Source organism: Populus alba, chromosome 16 (assembly GCF_005239225.2).
Source record: "Populus alba chromosome 16, ASM523922v2, whole genome shotgun sequence".
In the NCBI taxonomy this organism is placed as follows: domain Eukaryota; kingdom Viridiplantae; phylum Streptophyta; class Magnoliopsida; order Malpighiales; family Salicaceae; genus Populus; species Populus alba.
Window position 1 is genome coordinate 6865061 of NC_133299.1, and position 21162 is coordinate 6886222.

The window sequence follows — 21162 nt, forward strand, 5'->3', positions numbered from 1 at the left end:
GGTATAATATTTTTTGTCATTTAATATTTTAATTTTTGTGATGCCTTTGGATATTCTCCAAATTTCATATATGGTTAAGATAGCTATCTACATGAATAAATGATACAAGAAGAGTCGTGCTTAATCATGGTTATGAGTTAAATTATCTCAATTTATGCTCCCCTCCCCAAACTAATTCTTTATGCAATGGGATTCTCAATATATAAAATTAAATCCAATTGGGTTATAAACTAAAACTCGTAAATGAAAGGAAACAAGTAATCCTGATTATTCCATCCGCCATAAATTAATTTGGAAACAATATAAGAAAACTTAGGGACTAAACAACAAAAGGCCAAACATTAAACGATACGACGTGGCAAACGATAACGACAATATAGGCCAATAATTGCAGTCAATGAATGGCAGACAGCAGCAGCAGAGTCATCGCTAACCAAATCCACTAGTTCGCTCCAACCAGCATAAGTCGCCGTATTCCCCTAATAAACTCCAAAATTCCCCTCTCTCCCTCCCTCTCTCATCCACACCATGAACAGCCAAGGAACGCCACCACAAACACCTATCCTCAGCCGGAGAAACTCAATAGCCACCTCATTTGTTATCCCCACAAAGCTCTCCCTCCACACCTCCAGTCTCCCTCCATCACACTTAAACGGCACCCTTCCTTCTCACCTTGACATCGCCCTCCTCCCCCTAAAATCCTCTTTATCCTACACTTCTATTAGAGACCTTCTCCCTTCCGCCACCGTCAACTCCCCAACATCGGCTACTTCCAACACCACTTCCACCTATGAAATTCCCATCCGCAACCGCCTTGTTAAGCAAGCTGCCTGGGCTTACCTCCAGCCCATGTCCTCCTCTCCTGATTCCTCTGGCACCCGCACCCACTTCCTCCGCCGTTTCTGGCTTCGCTTATCCACCAAGAATCCAATCACTGCTTGTTTTCGGTTCATCAGCGTTCATGTCATTCCGAGCATAACTAATGCTTTTGATCGGATCCTCCGTGCCATTCGAGTCCACTTCAACAGATAACAGTGACTCAGTGTCAATTTCAGTGTGTGCATCTGATTCAGCTCGATTCAAAGTTGCAAACCCATAAATGATTTAGAAAACAAATAAAGAAAGATATCATGTACACGAAGATTTCCCCCCCCCCTGTTTTTCTGGTGTTCGGATTTTTTGTACAGTTTTTCTTTTGTTACAAATCTTCTTTTCAGTGTTGGATTGGTTTTGTTCTTCGTAGCCACATACGCTTTTGATTGACATTAGAATCAAGGCTAGTTGAGTTGTCTGTGTCCATTGTGGTAACATATTCTGTTTCCTCATCGAGTTGGACTTGCAGTCGTTTGGATTTCGGGGACCCTGCAACTGCTCGGTTGATTGTGCTGCTGCCGGGCGGAGGCTGTGGTCTTTATGACCGCTTTTTGTTCTTGCTTTTATGCGTGGCCATTGAAGGCCACTCATTCGGAGATGGTACGGGTAGTGGGGGAGCACTAGGTTCATAGCCATTGCTCTTCTGCAAGATTGGTTAGAAATCACAATTAGTACTAACTAATTCATCAAGGTTACTGTTTTTTCTGTAGTTTATTAAGAGTTGTGCTTATACAAGATACCATCAAAGAAACCAAAGTTCTGTGAATGCATAAGCTTATTTGTTCATTACTGATTACAGAATTGCTAATCGAGATTGTCAATCTGCTCCATTTACTTTCACAATTACATAGTGCTTAACCTGTTGATTATTCTGAAGTTGAATCCATTTCACTCCTAAAGCCTATAGATTAGTGTGTGTAATGAAAGATGTTTCTTCCTATGGGCACAAGATGAGAGCTATTTGTGAAGTGTTGGGTTAGTAACGATAGATGGATAAATTATGTGTGTGATGGGTCATGGAGCTTGAATGAGGCGCAAATACTTTCAGGGATGAGATGGAGACTGATAAGTAACAAAGGTTACAAGCTAGATACCCAATGAAGAAAGAGAAGAGTGATGAAATTCGTTGGGCAGGCATGCTTAGCAATAAAGATTATTGACAGAGCAGCTCCAATAAGGAAGAACACATGAAATGCAACTAGTATCATGGAGCAAGGAGTGTTCACCAATCCAAGGTTTCCTTCTCTAACATGGCAAGGTGTGTTTTGCTTGTGGAGGGGGAAGGCGTTGCTTCTAGCTAGTTTGTTGTGTGTTGGTATTTCTTCCTTGTGCGTCCACTTTTAGAATCACGGGCACTGTTGTGTTCTGTAGCCATATTTTACCGATTTTATGACTTTTTTTGAAGGAAAAATAATTTACCTTATTTTTGCTGCTTGTAGACTTCCCTGACTGGCTCATAAAGTATTGCAGAGCATCAAAGAATTTAGTCTGACCCAATTCGGTGCAGTTGTGCCAGTAATAGATGGCAAAATCCCAACCTCTAGCCTTCATCTCCTGTAACTTCCTTTCGATGTCCGTTTCATGCCTTGTTACAAAAGGCCTCAACATGGTCTCGTAGATAAAGCCAGTTCCCTGCATTGAGCAAGAGTTTAACGTTATAATTTGCTGAAATTGGCGAACAAAACTTCTTCCAGTTCTCATCCAATCATCTTCTGTCTTTACCTTTGTTTTTGGATACCACAAGTAGATAAAAAATGCCAGTTTCACCTCACCGTACATCGGCAACCTTCACCATAAAACGAGAACGAAAATCAAATACCACAAAATAGGATCTGCTGGGCTTGTACATCCAAAAATTGCAGAACTCTGCTTACCATGAAAGAAATACGTCCCCTACCCTCTCACAAACCGTTACAAGTGCGATAATGATCCTGCAAAGTTTAATGAGAATTACACTGAAAGTTCAAGGGCTGCAAAGCATCAAGGAAGACCCATGTAATTTAAGCAATGATTTATAAGGCGTTACTATTGCTTGTTAGAAAGCGGTAACAGGATGAATGAGTGAAGAAGGAACACAACACATGATCCCCATGAACAGCATGTAAAGATTAATCTGCTTCTCCTCCACTCGACTCAAAATCCTTTACTTTTTCTTTTTCTTTTCTTTCCCAGTTCGCAAGATTGACCATACAAATACTGGGAAAGAAAATAAAACTAAAATTTGTTCAGGAGACCAAGCCTGCAGGTTTGAATGAACATAAGGGGACCTACCAATATTTACACCAGAATTTAATTTCTTCAACGTCCACCTTGTTCTTCTCCACGGATCTGAAACATTCAAATGCTGGGAATGCATACCCAAAAAGCAACCTGGCAATATCAAAAAAAAAAAAAAAAGTCAACACAATATTCAATTCCAACAAACATCATTCAATAAAGAGAAAAGAGCATTATAAATAAAGTTTATTCACAGAATCACGATGAAACAACAGAAACATACAAAAGGAGTAAATAAAAAAGAAGAACGAATATTGAGTTTGAATAACCTACACAAGATATCTGGTGACGAGATCTCCCAACATCCTTAATCTTCAAAATCCCTGAAATACCATTAAGAGAAAACTCTACACATTCAATCATGGAATATGGAAGAAAAGAAGAAGAAGAAGAAGAAGAAAGAGCGGAGAACCAAAAGACAAGAGTTGACATCCAAAGAAGAAGAAGAAGAAGAAGAAGAGAAGACAAGCAACTGTATATTAATGAAAGCAAAAGAGGAAAAATACCAACCTCAACGAACTTGTAAAGAGCTGCTACTGTAAAAACAAAAACAAAATCTTGAAGAAACTTTGACGTGAAGAATTCTTATTCAAACTCTGCATTCAAAATACAGATATAATTAGGAAGATAAATCAACAAAACATGGGGTTGCCAATTACTTCTTCAGAAGACAAATGGATTTCAAACCTTTCGAGAGGGATCAATGATTCTGCGGATGATCGGAAACAAATCTCCCTACCTGTGTTATATTTATATAGGGAAGAGAGTTGCAGTCCTGTTGTTAATTATAAATAGAGAATGGCTACAGCAGAAAGAATAAAATAAGATACGGAGATGGGAGAGATTTCTTGCAGTGGACGCCTCTCTAGTACTCTTGCACGCAATTTTTAAAGTGGAGGGAAAGAGGGGATTTTTGGGGTTCTGCCAACGGATTCACTGTTTGGTAGTTAAAGCTTTCTGTTCTCTAAGGGTGTTTCTGTCATTTCGTTTGTTGAGGTCAAGCCATAAAAAAATAAATAAAAAAATTGGAGGCAGTTTTGGTCACCGTAACAAGAATTGGTCTCATATAGCGAGGTAATCCGTGAAACTTGATTGGCGTGTGCCTATTTTTTTTTTTAATTATTTTTAAAATAATATTATTAAAAATCAAAACTTGAGTTGAATATTCTAGAATTAAACCGAGTCAATCCATCTCTCTAAATTTATTAATTTTTCAAAAATAACAATCTTTGAGTGTTTGAAAGTATAATAATAGTAATTTTTTAAAGTGTTTATTATTTAAAAATATATTAAAATAATATTTTTTCAAAAAAATTATTTTTGAGATCAATATATTAAAAAAAATTTAAAATAAAATTAATTTAAAATAAAAAAAAATCAATAATATTTAGATTATATTTCCAAACACCACAAAACCAATGAAAGCCATCCTTGTTCTAGCTGGATAAGAAACATGCAAGTAAACTTGAGACCAATTCTTATTACAGTGACTTCCTTTGACAAGTAAACATGCAAGTAAACTTGGGAGCACATCCTGTGTGTGGCTTCCTTTGACATCAAACGTGAGAAATATGTCAACATTTTAATCAAATGTATTATTTTGGGATTTTACTATTCAAACCGCCTTTTAGTTTTCTTGAGGAAAAAGCGAAACTGCACAGAAGTTACTTTAGCCATTTTCCAGAAGCTGACTTCGTAAGCAAGAGAGCTGAATACATCAATTTTGCAGCCCTCTACACGTTATTTGAAAAGTATTTTTAAAAAAAATTTTAAATTTTTATTTATTTAAAATTAATATATTTTTAGTGTTTTCAAATCATTTTAATATACTAATATTAAAAATAATTTTAAAAATATATAAAAAATATCATTAAAAAAAATTTACGAGTAATTCTGCGTGTTAATACAAGACTCAATGACGATGATATGACCTTGTCAATATAAACGACAGTGACGGAGAAAGGGTCATTGAGTTCCCTTCCCTTTTCTCTTTTCCTTTTCCATGGGACCGTTACAAAATGGAATTAACAACGGGGTTCATTAGACATTAAGCAATCATAGTATATGACATTGCGGTCAAAATATCACTTAGCTAAATTTTAAAAAAAAAAAATTTGTTATAAAATTATATTTTTAATATATTTAAATTATTTTGATGTAATAATAATTTAAAAGATGTATTTTAATTCGTTAGGTATTAGATTTATTAACAAGAAATTATTAGTTCAAGTCTTATAAATTTTAAAATTACTGAATTTTTTATGATTATTAACTTTAGGATTTATAAAAGCAGTTAAGATGCGTCTAAGCTAATCCAAACAATCCATGTTAATTAAAATAAATAAATATATTTTAAAATAAAAAAATTTAAAAACGCAATTTTCAGCCCACCGTGAAATAAGTTGCAGGGTGGTTAAATTAACCACTGATTTGATACCTAAACCAAAAGTTAATGGCCGGGCATGGAGAGCCAATCAAAAGAAGAAGCTTCCACCGTGCTCGCAAGTAATAATTTTCAAGAAGAACCTTCCTCCTTGTTCGTACGTTACGATTTTCAAAAGATTCGTAGCCAAAGTATGATCCAGTCTTGTTTGTTTGTTTGTCTTTCTTTATTTCTTACACACAATTAAATTGAAAGGGTGCGTCCAATCACACCTCTCATCGGTACCATGTTTCAAATCCAAGTCTAAATATTTACATTTACACCCCACTAATCTTTTTTATGATCAATTAATTACGTACCCCCTAATTTTAGTTTCAATATATGGCACGGGAGAAAAAGACAACGCGTGGATTTATAAGCAATCGAGTTCTGAAGGCATCAAGAAATTGAGGTCATGGGAAATCAATAAAAAAAAAGAAGAAAAAAAAAAGTAATTGCTTAATTATAATGATCTTGAATTCTTTCAAGCAATGTTCATGAGTTTAGTTGACTGGGTTTCGCCTCTCTTGATTTCCGCCCCAAGACAGCAACTAAACAAGTTGGTCACTGGCGAGGGTCTCTCGATGTGGCGATGCCAAAGCTATAAAAAAGATCAAATAATGAAATATATGAAGTTGTTATCGTTAGGTCACGTTCTTCACCAACTAAATGGCCTCTAGTGATGAGAAAACATATGAAATACATTTCGAGATATGAAAAAGTCTTCCCCGAGTTCTTTTCACTTGCAGGATCGTAGAAAATGCCACCAAGTTCTTTTCACAACACTTCTCAGCTGGTCATGATGCAGGTGGCATCTATGGGTTTAGTTGAGGGTAGTTCAGGTTTGGTTTTTGACTCTGCAGTCTGCACCATCGGCAAATGGAATCACATCCATGGCGATAGCTCGCGTCACTTGACATGAAGATTTTGAAGTTACCTTCATTTCTCTGGTTTCTATGACTTCCATGAATAAATAACTTTTCAATCATTGATATGATGATTGAAAAAATATATTTTATTTTCCTTAACTTTTGATTTTCTTATGTGTTAAGTGAGGTAAGATGGTTATTATTATTTTTTTTTTTCAATAAGAAAGATTTAGGTTATTGTTCTGGAAAAAAAAAAAAAACCAAAGACAATAAAAAATAATGTACTTAGTTGAAATGACGGAGGCAGAAAAATAAAGATAAATTTGCTACTGGAATAATTTTGCAGTAAAATTACGTATTTTCAAAAACATGAGGTACAAAAAAAACATGTTTTTAGATATAATATTTATTAATTTTTATCCTTAAAATATCTATGTAAGAAACTTTTAATTTTAAAACTATCCAACTAATATATGTAAGGATAAAAATAAATATTATTATAGTTTTAAACTCGACTTGAAATTCAGTCTAAGACAAGATTCATGTCACAAGTCGAAATAGTCAACTCAAGTTAATTCTATTTTTTAAAAGGATCAAAACAACATCACTTTATTAAGAGTCGATCAGGTCACGAATCGACTAGGTTTTTGATGAGGTCAAGCCAGATCAATTATTTTTCTATTTTTTATTAAACCTGAATCAATCTAAGCTTTAAGCTGGTTTGATTTTATAACCTGGATAAATATTCAATTTTTACTCATTCAAGTCTTACTTGTCAAAAAACTATTACAATTCCTCATATATACAAAAAAAAAAAAAAAAAAAACTATGAAACCCTATTAATACTAAATAAGAAATAAAAAATAGGAAAACTAGAAAGCCTAGTAATACATAATAAGAAAAAAAAATCCTAAACTAAATGGAAAGAAATAAAAATAACTAAAAAAATATTTAATTTTTCAAAAACCTCTCATATCAGTCTCTCCGGGTTAAAAAGAACCCGTCCATGAGTTCAAACCATAGTAAAAATTTATCCTTCACTATCAATATTCTTTTGTGTTTGGACCACCTCATCGTGGATCCATAATACTTTTATGTGGGTTGTCCTATCATGAATCCCTAACACAACACCTTTATGTAGGCTACCCCATCATGGGTCTTACCACTATGATTTTCAACCAACATCATGTTTTGCAAGCTCTTCCAGCAATGGTTATTTAACATAACACAATAAATAATCACGAGGAATAATTGAGTTCTGATACATGTCATCTATAACCTCTAACCAAAATAACCATGAATCGTTGAGTTTTGATACCAACTGACGTTAACAAGAGTGAAGGATAACATTGTTTGTTACAAGTCAAAACCCTTAAAGTTTAAGAGCACTATAACTATAGGAAGGCACCCAAAACATTCAATTGTTATTCATTCAAGTCTTATGTGTCAAATGTTGGGTTTCCCGAAACACATTCACGCAGTGGAAACGATAAATTTAAAATTTTTTATAAGTCCCAAAGATCTCGTTAAACAGATTTACAATTGTTTAGGGTTTATGCGAAGATTATCCAAATATCATATGTTTTTTTTTAGCTTTAAATATTTACTTCAAAGCTGAGTTATCGCAAATCATAAACCGCTCAAATTTCAGACCTCTAATGGTAATCCACACGAACCACTAGTGAGAAATCTTCTAAACCCTTATTGGAGAGGTGAATTGCTATACCTTAGAGTGCTAACTCTTTTCTTTTATGTTTTAGATGTTTCTATATTGTGCTCTTCTCACCTAAGAAAATAAGAAGCATAACTTTCAATTTATAGGGAAACCTAAAAACCTATAGATGACAAAATATCAATTTATCACATATATTATTTTAGACTAATTTTGAAAATTTATTCAATCAAGTCCTTACTTATTTCTACATTTAGAATTTGCAATCTCAAGTATTAATTATATTTTAGTTCTCAATTTCTAAAATTTATTTACAATTAAGTTACACTTAATTAATTATTCCATGTTAATTTTTGACCAATGATTCTTATGTGTGTAACCTATTAAATTCCCTAATAAATTGACCTAAATATAAATCATAATCTTAAATAAAATAGGATTAAATAATTTAAACAATTTAATTTATTATCAATCCAATAATTAATTGATTTATATTTGAAGATCAAGTGCAATGTTTAGTAACTTGTCATGATCCCCTAAATATTAAGAAAATCATAAGTGGTTTGATTTGGTCTTTTAAAGACCAGTTTCTTAGTGTAATTATTATCTTTTTATAAAAAATGTTTCAATTTAGACATTATAGCATGATGTATATTTGCTTTGTTAAATCATTTTAGTTCTCAACACTACAATCATCAATTCTTTGAATAAGATTTGAAACTCTTTTGAAATATCATTCAACATTAGCCAAAGACTTCATAATCAATGTTATTTAAGAACAAACATGATATTTTCTCTAATTCACACAAAATGATGAATCCTCTTTTTGTTACCTAAATACCTTTATATAGTTTATGTTATACTGAATATTTTCCCATTTATTACTCTTTATTAGGACAACATGTGGTTATGATCAAAATATAACACTCCCTATATAAGATAACTTAATGATATTAAGTCCAATGATCACTTACACAACTATCACGTGACCTTTTTGTAGACATAGTTGATCTCTTCATATGGAATTCAATTGAGCGTCAATTTAGTGTACATGTTATTTGACAAGCAATTGCATATTAGTTCGAGGTATCCCTCATACATTAGTCTATGGGAGCAAATGCTTGCTTTCATAAAGGAAGGAATATAATATATGTCAGTCTTAACAATTCTAATTATTGTTTAATCTTAATAGAACATTAACCAGAAATATTTAGGAATAATGCTTTGATGCAATAAGAATCTTATAATTATAATAACTTTATAATTTCCTATGTAAAAGATTTTTGTTTTATTGACTTTATTTTTACTCTATATTTATTAGTCAAATAACCAACCGATTGATTACGAAGCATATTCACTAACAATCTTTCACTTGCACTAAAGTTAATTACTCATGTATCTAATACCATATCCCTTCATATGTTCATCATGCTTATTTTGAAACAATGCCTAAGTGAAAGGATCTGTAAGATTATCTTTACTGGGTATTCACTATATTTTTACATCTTTTTTTTTTCCTCTAATCAAATTGAATTGTCTAAGTAAATATTTGGATATTTGATGAGACCTTGGTTTATTTGCTTGTGCAATGGCTTCATTGTTTTCACAATATAAGGCTACTGAATAAATAATGTCAGGAACCACATTTAGTTCAATGATATACTTCTTAATCCAAACAATCATTTTTGTCGCCTCATATTCGCATATATATATATATATATATATGAAAAAACATGAGATAAAAAAACTACTTTTGAGGAAACTAACTTTGCACATAAATTTAATTTGTAATTAATATCAATAACAATTAAAACATGCAATCAATAACAAAAACTCAAATACTGCTATTAGATTTCTAACGAAAGCTCTAATACTGCTATTGGATTTCTCGAAACATATACATGCAGTGAAAATAATACATTTAAATTTTTTTAGGAGTTTTAATGATCTCGTTAGACAGATCTAGAGTTATTAAAAGTTTATGCAAAAATTATCTGATGATCATATGTTCTTTTTGGCTTTGAATATTTGCTTTAAGGCTAGGTTGTCGTAAGCTATAAGCCGTCTAAATGTTCGTCCTCTAATGATAATCCACATAAACTACCAATAAGAAATCTCCTAAACCCTTTTAGAAAAGAAGGATTGTTGTGCCTTAGAGTGTTAACTCTTTTCTTTTGTGTTTAGATGTTTCTATATTGTACTCTTCTCATTTAAAAAAATAAAAGGCATAACTTTCTATTTGTAAGGAAACCTAAAAAACCTATAAATAGAAAAATATTAATTTGCCCCCTTAAATAATATCATATATATTATTTTAAGCTAATTTAGAAATTCATTAATCAAATCCTTACTTGATTGTTTCTAGATTTAGAATTTGTAATCTTTGATATTAATTACTTTCTAATCATCAAATTCTAAATTTTATTTTCAATCAAGGCACACTTGATTAGTCATCTCATTTTAATTTTTTATTGATAGTTTTTATGTGTGTGGCCCATTAGGTTCTCTAAGAAGCTGGCCCAAATAAAAATGATAATCCTAAATGAAATATGATTAAATAAATTAAATAATTTAATTTATTATCAATCCAATAATTTATTGATTTATATTTGAAGATCAAGTACAATGTCTAGCAACCTGTCATGATCCCCTAAATATTAAGAAAGTGATTTTAGTTCTTAACATTATAGTCATTGATTCTTTGAATAAGATTTGATCTTTTCAAATCTCATTCTGTCTTGGCTAATGATTTCACATTCAATATTATTTGAGAATAAATGAAACATTTTTTTTAATCTACTTAGGGTGATGTATCCTCTCTTGATTACTCAAATACCTTCATATAATTTATACTATACATAATATATGTCCGTTTGTTACCCTTGATCAAGACAAGGTATGGTTATGATCAAAGTATAACACTTCTTATATAAGATAACTTAGTAATTTCAAGTTTAAGGATCGTTTATACAACAATCACATGAATCTTTTCATAAACATAAATCATCTTTCCATATAGGGTTTTCTTGTGGGACATTTTAATGTACATATTATTTGACAAGCATATGTATATTAGTTTTAAGTATCCTTCATATCTCAGTTTATGAAAGTAACTATATCTTTTCATAAAGAAAAGAACATAACACACTTCATTCTTAAAAACTCTAATTAATGTCTAACTTAATAGAACTTTGACTATGAACATTTAGAAACAATGCTTTGATGTAATATGAATCTCATAATTATAATAACTTTATAATCTCCTATGCAAAATATTTTTGTTCCATGGACTTTATCTTTACTCTAGATTCATTGTTAAATATTAGATTCATTAATCAAATATAATTGAATATTAAAGATAAAGGAAGCTTTTATAAATAATAAATATGTTTTACATGAATAAAATCAGTGCTACATGTAACTAATTGATTGGCTATAGAGCATGTTCACTAACATTAAAAAGCTATTACAATTGTGTATGTAGAAAATACTAGAAAACCTAATTAATACTGAATAGAAAAATAGAAAAATTTCTCCCTTCAAATAATAAAACTAAAAAGGGCCTAATAATACAGAATAAAAAACAAAAAAAGTAAAATTTCTAAACTAAAAAAGAAAAAATAAAAATAACTAAGGAAATATTTATTTGTTTCAAGAAGTTACTCCATTAATACCTTAGCTCACTTAATAAACTATTTAAATGGTAGTTACATATTTGACTTTATCACGATAATTAATAAACATAAGGTTTAATTGAATAAAACATATTGACTGAGGATGACACTAAAATATGAGTTTAACTAAACAAATTATCAATATTTGAAATTTTAAATGTATAAAGGGGGACAAAATGATGACTTTTGTTGTTGAATCCAATTGTCTAATTACAAATTTTACTTTTTGTTAGTCCACCTTTTTTTTCCTTTCCAGTTCTTACAAGTTTTGAAATTTTAGTTTCAGTTCAAAAGTTAATTTTTTAGTTTTTAAGTATGAGAGGAGAGAGAAAATCAATGGATAATAAAGAAAGAGAGGAAAAAAGCTTTTGTTGGCCATATTATGGCAACCAAAATGATCAATCTTGATGTTATTGAGTTTTATTTCATAAGAATAGTTCAATGGTGGTGGTTTTTTTCTCTATAAACATGGGTTTGTTTATTTTTTTATTTGATTGCTTTTTTTTTTTAAAGTGATTTTTAGGTGTTTTAAGGTTGGTAAGTGATTTATGGAGTTTCTTATTGTATTTTTTAGGTGTTTTCAAGTAAAAATAACTTGAAAAATTGCTTTTAAAGGTAAAAAAAACTTGAATCTTGATTTTTCAATCACTAGAGATGACCATAAAACATCACAGTAGGTGATAAGTCAATTGCCATTATAGGTGATGTGTCACCCATTAAAAAGAAGAGAAAAAGGAGTGAACAATGTATTGTTCACTTGAGAAAAAAATAAATAAATAATAATAATGGGTTGGGCTTTTAAATGAAAGCTAGGGTGTTTTTAAAGGGTCAAGCATGCTAGCTTGTCCAAACGCACACACCTGGTTTACTTTTATAGTTTTTTTTTTTTTTTAAATTAATTAATTATAAATATTAAAAATATATTAATTTATTAAATTAATTAAGAATATATTTTTATTAAACACCATTCAATTTTTACTTTATTTTAGAATAAAATTATAATAGTCTTTTTATAATATTAGCAAATCCTTTTTTTATAGACAATGATCATTATTTTTTTTTAGTTTTATCCGGTTGTTTTTATAATAGTATATATTTTTATATCATATAAGTAAATAAAATATATTTTTTAAAAACAATGTTATTAAGCCAATTAGATCTATGATTCAAACCGCAGATTTTGCAAATTAACTTAGATTGATCAAGGTTAATTAAAAATATTATTGATATCTGAAAATAAAAATTTATATCCATCAAATTTTGAGTCTATTATTAAAATTTACTTGCAAATTAAAAAGATTGCATATTTTTATTTTATATTTTACAAAAATTGATCCACGGGCCAATCACCTCATATATTGATAATTGGACTCATTTTCTTTCTTCATTTCGTCTGGTTTGGACCTTTGTGCATGTTAACGGGGCTCTAGATTTCCATCCCCTCAAAGAACGTTGAACCCCTTGGAATGCTTTAGGATAGGCTCCCAGATTTAGGGATATCTAATACGATGTGGTTGGTATTATGTTTTAAAAGTATTTTTAATTTTTTTTTAAAAATTAATATATTTTTAATATTTTCAAATTATTTTAATGTGTTGATCTTAAAAATAAGTTTTTAAAAAATAAAAAAATATTTTTGATATACTTTTCTAAATAAAAAATACTTTAAAAAGTAACCATAACCACACTCTAAAAAATTAGCATTAAACACATTATTTATACCTCATTCTATTTTTAAAAAAATATATTAAAATAATATTTTTTTATTTTTTAAATTATTTTTTTGATATCAATACATTAAAATAATTTAAAAATCTAAAAACAAAAGATATTAATTTAAAATAAAAAAATTAAATTTTTTTTAAATTTTTTAAAAATATATATAAAAAATATTTATGGCATGTCCCAATTCCAAACCAACTCATATTTGTGGAGGAGGAGCCCTTTCCTTCCGCTATAAGGCAAGCTAATTTTATTTTTATTTAATAATATATCAAAATAATATATTTTTTATATTTAAAAATTTATTTTTTTATTTATATAATTTAAAAATATAAAAAATAATTAAAATAATATGTTTTTTAAAATTTAATTAAAAATATTTTTAAGACGAAAAAGAAACGTTCTCTTGATCCATATCAAGAAGACTTCTGAAGTTGTACCCTCATTTCAGTAGTCCTACCAACAGCTGGCATTTTGTCCGTCCATATATTACGATTATGAGCTATTGATCAACACTCAATCATTAATATAATATAATATATAAAAAAGTTAAGATTATTAAAAAGAATAAACAAATTATTGATCAACACTCATATCATACACGAAGAAGAAGAAAAGGCAATAAATGACCTGGTCATCTTGTTCCCTTCATGCTCCTACTTTATCATTCTCCCTGTTCTTCACTTCCAGAAGGTATCCATCAATTACAATATCCGTTTTCTCTAAAAGTAATAACTGGGCAGTAAAATTTATGATCATCAAACTGTAGAAGCAGAGGCAGAGATATGAGTTGTCCGAATTTGCTGCTTTCTAATCCCAGAAAGCTTGCTACTTTACGACTCTCCAAAGTTTCCGGGTATTCACATCTCCTATTAACTCCATTCTTTTGTTGTTTTCGGTATTCAATTGTGCATTAATGGGTGCTCTGATTTTCAGTCACACAACTGAATTGTTAGAGATTCAATCTGATAAACCCACCTTTCATGTTCTCTTTATCCCTGGAAACCCAGGTCAGTCCATACCTTTTGATGTTTGTTAGTGTACAAGTAGTAGTAATGGAGTGTTGGATTTCTGAATTATGTGGATTTGTTCTTCTTTTGGTTTGTTAATTAATGCAGGTGTTGTTTCGTTTTACAAGGATTTCTTGGAATCCCTGTATGAGTTGCTTGGTGGAAGTGCTTCTGTTACAGGCATTTATCTGCAAATGTTTCCCTTTTGTTATTCAATTTTGAGATATGATTTTAACCTTGATTGGTAATTATTTTTTTGCCCATTAACAGCTATTGGGCACATATCTCACACTGAAAAGGTACTTGCTTTTGTCAGTGTATGTTATTCTTTTTAGTTCACTTGTGGAGAGTTATATAATTCTTACACGAAGTTTTGTTTTTGTTAGAATTGGGAGCACGGGAAGTTGTTCTCATTACAAGATCAAATTGATCATAAGGTGTCGTCCTTCTTACTTTAATGGCTTTCAGCGGACTGTTTGCTTGGTGAATAATGTTAGAGTAAACTTTTAGAATTTGGCAATATAATTTCTGGTGGTAAACCCTTGTCTCACGAGGTAAAGAATCTTGGTGAATTAGGCTCATTGACTGTGTGAAGCTTAAGGCAACCTTGTTAATGAATCTGCTAGAGCTTTGGAGAATGCACCAGTAACAGAACTGCGGACCTGAAATTGAAATTCCATCTTAGTGAGAAATTTCCCGTTATACGTAATTAAAACAAGTGCAATATGTTAATGTACTTCCCTTTTCTTTTAGATGCAAACTCCTAATTTCCAACTCAATAGTTTTGGTCTTGATTGCCTTAATTGAAGAACTCTAATTCCTTCCCCGGCCCACCCTTTCCCATATAAAGTATTTATGCTTGGTGAAAACTAGTCTGTTTTTCAAGTATAGTATATTGAAAATTATAATTTCCATTTGATCTTCTCACTGTGCAGGTGGATTTCATCAAGCAGGAACTGCAAAATAATGAACTTCCTATAGTACTGGTAGGAGGCATTTTCTCTTAATGATTTATATTATATTTTCCATAGGAATCCAATCCTTTTGGTTCCTTTCAATTCCTAAAAGATGAAAGTACCATGAAATGCCTGACCAAGATCACATTATATTGGATCAAAATGTGTTCTCATAATCATAATCAATAGATAAATTGGAGCTTTATTTACATTATCACTACCATATGTACAAGTTGTAAAGTGGAAGAACCAACTAATTAATTTATGAGTTTTTCCGAACTGAAGTTCTTAGTAACTTTAATATTTTCTCTCTGAAGGTTGGGCACTCTATTGGTTCCTACATATCACTTGAAATACTAAGGTTTCTAGAGAAGGTGATGACTGCTTTCTGTGAATTTTCCAGTTCCAGTTTGTATCCTGATCTCTCATGTTATGCTGAATTAGCAAACTTGCTGCTTGACATTTAACTCTGGCGTTGCAGGTTACATATTTGATAGGACTATACCCTTTTTTAATGTTGAATCCACTATCAAAGCAACAGTCTAATATTGAGAATGTCGCAGAGTAAGCCTTATTTCTATTTTGAGTTTGAGTGACATCACTTACATCGTCCTTCCAATCTTCCTTTACATGCTCTGCTCTCTTATGGAAGCCTATGGCCCTTATATTCAAGTTGCTGATAAAATACATAGACACTCCAGTGGATACACTGATTGGAACCATCAACAATTGACTGTGTTTTCATGAACCAAAAGTTCTTGATTTTTCCACCCTTTTCCTTTCCTGGCTAGTTGCTTCATGCCCTCAACAATCATTGCCTGTTTGATGAATATTTACTAGGGTTACTTGATAAAAATCTGGCTGGGACATCTTAAGGAATTATAAATTAATTAATCTAGTCTAACCATCAGTGGTAGAGATTAGCTTTTAGCATGCTGTATTGGCCTGGAACCCTGATTATCTGTGTTTAAAATCATGCTCTCGTTTCTAGCTTGAGTTTTGACTTTTGTTAGTGAAGCATTGAGGCACAAGGATTTTATGACAGAAGTTTGTGACTTTCAGGTCCTCCATTTTGTCTGCTCTACTTAGTTTCAGTGTAGCATCCTTGGGATTGCTACCTCAGTGCACTTTAAGGTTTATTCTGTCAAAATCTCTTGGGAGTTCATGGTCTGATACTGCTATTGATGCTGCTTGTAGTCACTTGCTGCAGGTAATGGTCATATTCTTTATATGAGATTAAATTGTGGGCCTCATGACTTGCAAACATATTTGCAACAAGCTTTAAACTATTCGTTTTTGTTTTTGTATGGTTCCTTATAGCTAATTTTAAAAACACATAAGCTAGGTATCTGCATGTTCTGAGTTTGTTAATTTATATTAATTTGATATTTCATTTGTTCACAGTACCATACCTTCCGAAACATGCTTTACATGGCATTGATGGAATTCAGAAAGGTAATTTTGCTTACTTACAAGATTAATATTTTAAGATATTAGAGTATTGGATTAAATTGTATTGAATTCTTCTTGAAATGTTCTTGCAATGTAGACATTTTGGAACATCATGTCGTGTTATTATTGTTACTGTTGTACTATAACAAGGTGTTCCATATTATTGGCATGTTGGGGACATATTTCAAAACCTCTTTCTTTTCATAAAGCCTTCTTAACATCTGACGCTCATAGTCAAATGCTTATTTTGCCAAAACATAGTTTATGAGTACTTGGATTTTTATTTTTTTTCCCTGAAATTTTCACTAAAAAGCCTTTGTTTTACATTTTATTCATCCACTTACAGGTACAATAAAGCTGATGTTACCTCTTCAAATCCAGAAAAAAGGTTTAAGTGGGTGTCACCCCTCATATTGCATTAAAGTACATTTACAACCAAGGGTTAATCATGGTTCTTTTTATGTTAGCTTTCAGAAATGCCAGATTGGGCTTTCATGAGAGAGAATCATGAGAAAATTGCTTTCTTATTTGGTGTTGATGACCACTGGGGTCCGCTGCAAATGTTTGAAGAGGTGAGTGATGGATGGGTTCATGATTTCTTGTGATGGCTTGTTGTATGTTTGTATCCTCTTGAAAGCTCGTTGTGTATGTGGGCACAACTGACCTGCGTGTTTAGCTCGTGGAGAGCATGTTAAGTTTGTATGGTGAAGCCTTTGCATAGGTGACCCTTAGGATACTACCTCTATCTGTTTGCCTTCTTCTTTTTAGGACCCTTAGGATGCTACCACTTGCATAGTTGACCCTTAGGATACCATGGTTTGGTATGAACACTAAGCCTACAATGAGCTAGAGAAACTATAAATTCTATTTTCAAATCAGAGGGTTTTAGCACAAGATGAACAAAGGAGAGAAGACTACGTATGTCAGTTCTGAAACATCATGGCAGAGTATATTACTGAATTTTAAGGAATGTAGAGTAAGATTATGAACAAGAATTCTCCAATTATCATGCTGATTTCAATAGGTGTCTTTGGACCTGGATCAGCTAGTCCGCCTTAAGTGTGCATCAGTCACCTTGTCCCTTCTACCAACGACACGCTCTTGACCTTAACTAGTCGGGTTGTGCCTCTGAAGAAATTAGAGTGCTTAAAGCAAGTTTATGTTTTAATGTTATGTCAAAGAACCAATTCAACCTAATAACTTAAATTATTAGGTTGAGATGGTTCTGTAACATAGTATTAGAGCCTTATTGATTAAACAATCACGAGTTTGAATCTTATCATTCCCATTCAATTTGATAAAAATTAAGCATAAGATAGTGTGTGTTTGTGCAAGTTTCAAGTTCAAAAGGCTTTCACTTGAAGGAGTGTGTTAGAGAGAATTATATAAATCATATCTGGAAGCCTCATCCAACCGTTTAAACTATTGGGTTGAAATGATTCTTTGACACTAAGCAAGCATGCATTGTGATAAATGTTATGGCGGATATATATCTTACTTGGGGAATGGTGATTCCAAGTTGTGGGCAATACTAAATCCTTAGGTAGGATTGAATAAAGATTGCAAAAAAGTGAACTTCACTGCACTATTTATGGTGATGATGGATCACTATGAGTCTGCTTCATGATGTTTACTACTCTTTCTTATCAACTTGCTTCAAGAAACTGAGCTTGTGCTTCAATATATTAAAGCTACACTGTTTCTGCCTTTGGTTTAGCATTCTTCAGTTTCACTTTCCAGGCTTTGTTCAACTCACTTTCATGCTCACAGATTTCGAAGCAGGTTCCTGGTATTTCGCTATCAATTGAAAGGGAAGGCCATACTCATAGTTTCTGTTGCACTGAGGCTGGCTCGGAATGGGTTGCCCACCATGTAGCGAGCTTGATTAAGAAAAAACTATCGAGCTGAGGTAAAAAGGTCACCTGCCTTTTCATTTTTCTGATTTCCAGTCATCTATTGTCCCTGATTTATAGGGAAGTTGGACAGCTGATCGCACCGGTTCCCACTCTTTTACAGGCGATCACTCTTGAAAGATGACCTTGTTCCTATATTTTTTATGGCTCGTCATCCATGTAATTTCAACAGTGATAGCCTTGTTTTTGCTTTGAAAAACTTGTCTATGCAACTGCCATGTACATGGCATTGATTGGCATTCAAATTCCACATTAGCTCGAACGTTTATTATCTTCAATACAACCAGGAAAACGAGATCTAAATATGAAGCTTAAGATTCAACACTGAGTAAATTGTCATGCACAAATACTGTTTGCATTTCTTCTGCAAATGTGCCATTAACCAGATGCATTGAGCCCAACCTTTCACGTTCTCTTTTCATCAGTCATCATCATGTTTGATGGAGCGGATTATAACTTCTCGATATACTGTAGAGGCAATTTGAGCACCTTTACGTTGTTTTTTTTCTGTATGTTTCTTTCTGACTTCTGAGCTAATTAGAGTCGCTACGAATTTGCTTGCTGGTTGGTCTAACAGATGAAGTCTTTGCATATTTCAACAATGCATTAGAACATGGTTTTGAGTGGTGTCGTTTTATCTTTTGGGTCGAGGTCTCTCTGCTCTTTTCTCTCGCCCATCTTTAGCCAAAAAAAAAAACTCTTTATTAGGCTCTCTCCACATCTTATGCATCTCATGCAAAATGATCCAGTCATTTCACCGTGGTATTCAAATTTTGTAAGATGTCAAAACTACCTTTAAACCTCAACTGTTATGGGAGTAATTTTGTTATTATAAATGTAATTATTTTTTAAAATATTTTTTACTTGGTAATATACTAAATTATTATTATTATTATTATTTAAAATTATTTTGATATTAGTATATTAATACGGAAACACTCAAAAAAATTAATTTAAAATAAAGAAAAAATTAAAAAATTTAATTTTGTCAAAAATATTTTGAACACAAATAAATAGATTCTTAGTCATCCATTCTTGACCATTTTAATAGTTAAAAAGTGAAAACCCCGAAACACTCCACTTATAACATCCTAAAAAGCTAAACCTATACACACACGCTTACTCATCACTTATTCATTGAGAATTTGAGATTAAAGGGAAGGCATGGATATAATTAATTTTTTTTAATTAATGTGGGTATCCAGATTATTTTGCATGCACCTCGATTAATTGCACAAGTCTTAAAATTAACGATTATGTAAGTTTCTAATAGCTCTAAGATTTGTGAAATTTAAACTAGTAATTTATAAAAACAAGTTTAGAATCTAACCAGTTAAGATATATTTTCCAGGTAAGAAGATATGAATATAATTATTGGGATTGATGGTGTTATATAATTCATTCTAAGAATTAGCATTTGATTTGCCCAGGCTATATGGCTAAGGAGCCTCCAAAACCAACTCCTGTTCAGGGTCCTTGGAACGACTCAGGCAGGATCTTTGATGCAGGGAAAAAAAAAGTAGTTGCAGCAAGAATTAGAATCATCCCCCGAGCAGTTATTTTTTCGAAACAAAAATAAAATCAGGGATGTCAGCAGAATCTCAAGATCACTGGCTGAAAATCGGTTAATTTTAGATTGTTCCCATAACCACCCCGTGACTTCGATTTTCTGGACAAGAAATATTGTTTGACGGCCACTTTTGTCCTTACACTCGTAAACACAAGTCTCCGACTAAAAGCCACCACCAATATGGACGAGGAGAATGTGCAAGTGGGCATGATTTTTATATCTTGCTCGACGGCAGAGGAGGCTTCCTCCCTCCATTCGCGGTCAAAGTTGAGCATACCAACATGTTTTCACAGTTGTTTATTGATATCATTTCTGCTAAAACACATGTGATTCCGGTCCATGCTTGTGGGTTTCGTTTCTTGCTTGCATTGCTGTGAGCATTAGTTTCAGCAGCCCATGAAGAATGCCTGACTCCCGCTGCATCAGATTTCGTACTTCATTGAAAAAAGAGCGTCCTCGAACCCTAAAACTTCTCCCTATCTTCAGAACCAAATACTTAGTTGCCTGCTCAATCTATTTATTTAATTAACTGGACAACGGAATCGATAGCATATTTACGGGTTTTTAAAGTGTGTTTTGCTCATATATATATAAAATAATTTTTTTTAAAATAATAATAATAAAAAAAAATACTATTTTAGCACTCGGTTTCCTAACAAATCCAATGGAACCTCATTCGTTTATCGGTCTGCCCCTTAAAAATGTAGTTAGTGTACCCTTTTTTCCTTTGTTGCATTTACTTTTTTTTTTTT

At 31.9% G+C, this 21162-nt stretch overlaps 2 protein-coding genes across 3 annotated transcripts; one reads left to right on the forward strand and one right to left on the reverse strand.

Annotated features, from left to right (window-relative positions):
* Positions 1–244: 244 nt before the first annotated feature.
* On the reverse strand, positions 245–4063 carry LOC118038423 (putative HVA22-like protein g). The gene is made up of 8 exons (XM_035044768.2): positions 3838–4063; positions 3661–3746; positions 3424–3473; positions 3145–3243; positions 2748–2804; positions 2596–2659; positions 2293–2505; positions 245–1516 (listed from the first exon to the last, which is right to left on the reverse strand). The coding sequence occupies exons 3-8, from the start codon at positions 3453–3455 to the stop codon at positions 1412–1414; spliced, it is 570 nt and encodes a 189-aa protein (XP_034900659.1). The 5' UTR covers positions 3456–3473; positions 3661–3746; positions 3838–4063; the 3' UTR covers positions 245–1411.
* Positions 4064–14042: 9979 nt separating this feature from the next.
* Positions 14043–20764, forward strand: LOC118038432 (uncharacterized). Of its 2 annotated transcripts, none has more exons than XM_035044780.2 (14): positions 14043–14202; positions 14279–14365; positions 14446–14519; positions 14628–14699; positions 14790–14818; positions 14906–14956; positions 15455–15505; positions 15793–15849; positions 15957–16039; positions 16538–16685; positions 16880–16930; positions 17395–17499; positions 18698–18836; positions 20271–20764. In XM_035044780.2, exons 1-13 carry the CDS (start codon positions 14135–14137, stop codon positions 18833–18835), a joined length of 1014 nt encoding a protein of 337 aa, XP_034900671.1. In that variant the 5' UTR covers positions 14043–14134; the 3' UTR covers position 18836; positions 20271–20764. The 2 variants fall into 2 exon arrangements, with proteins under 2 accessions (XP_034900671.1, XP_034900670.1); XM_035044779.2 differs by lacking the exon at positions 20271–20764 and adding an exon at positions 18944–19162.
* The last annotated feature ends 398 nt before the right edge of the window (positions 20765–21162 follow it).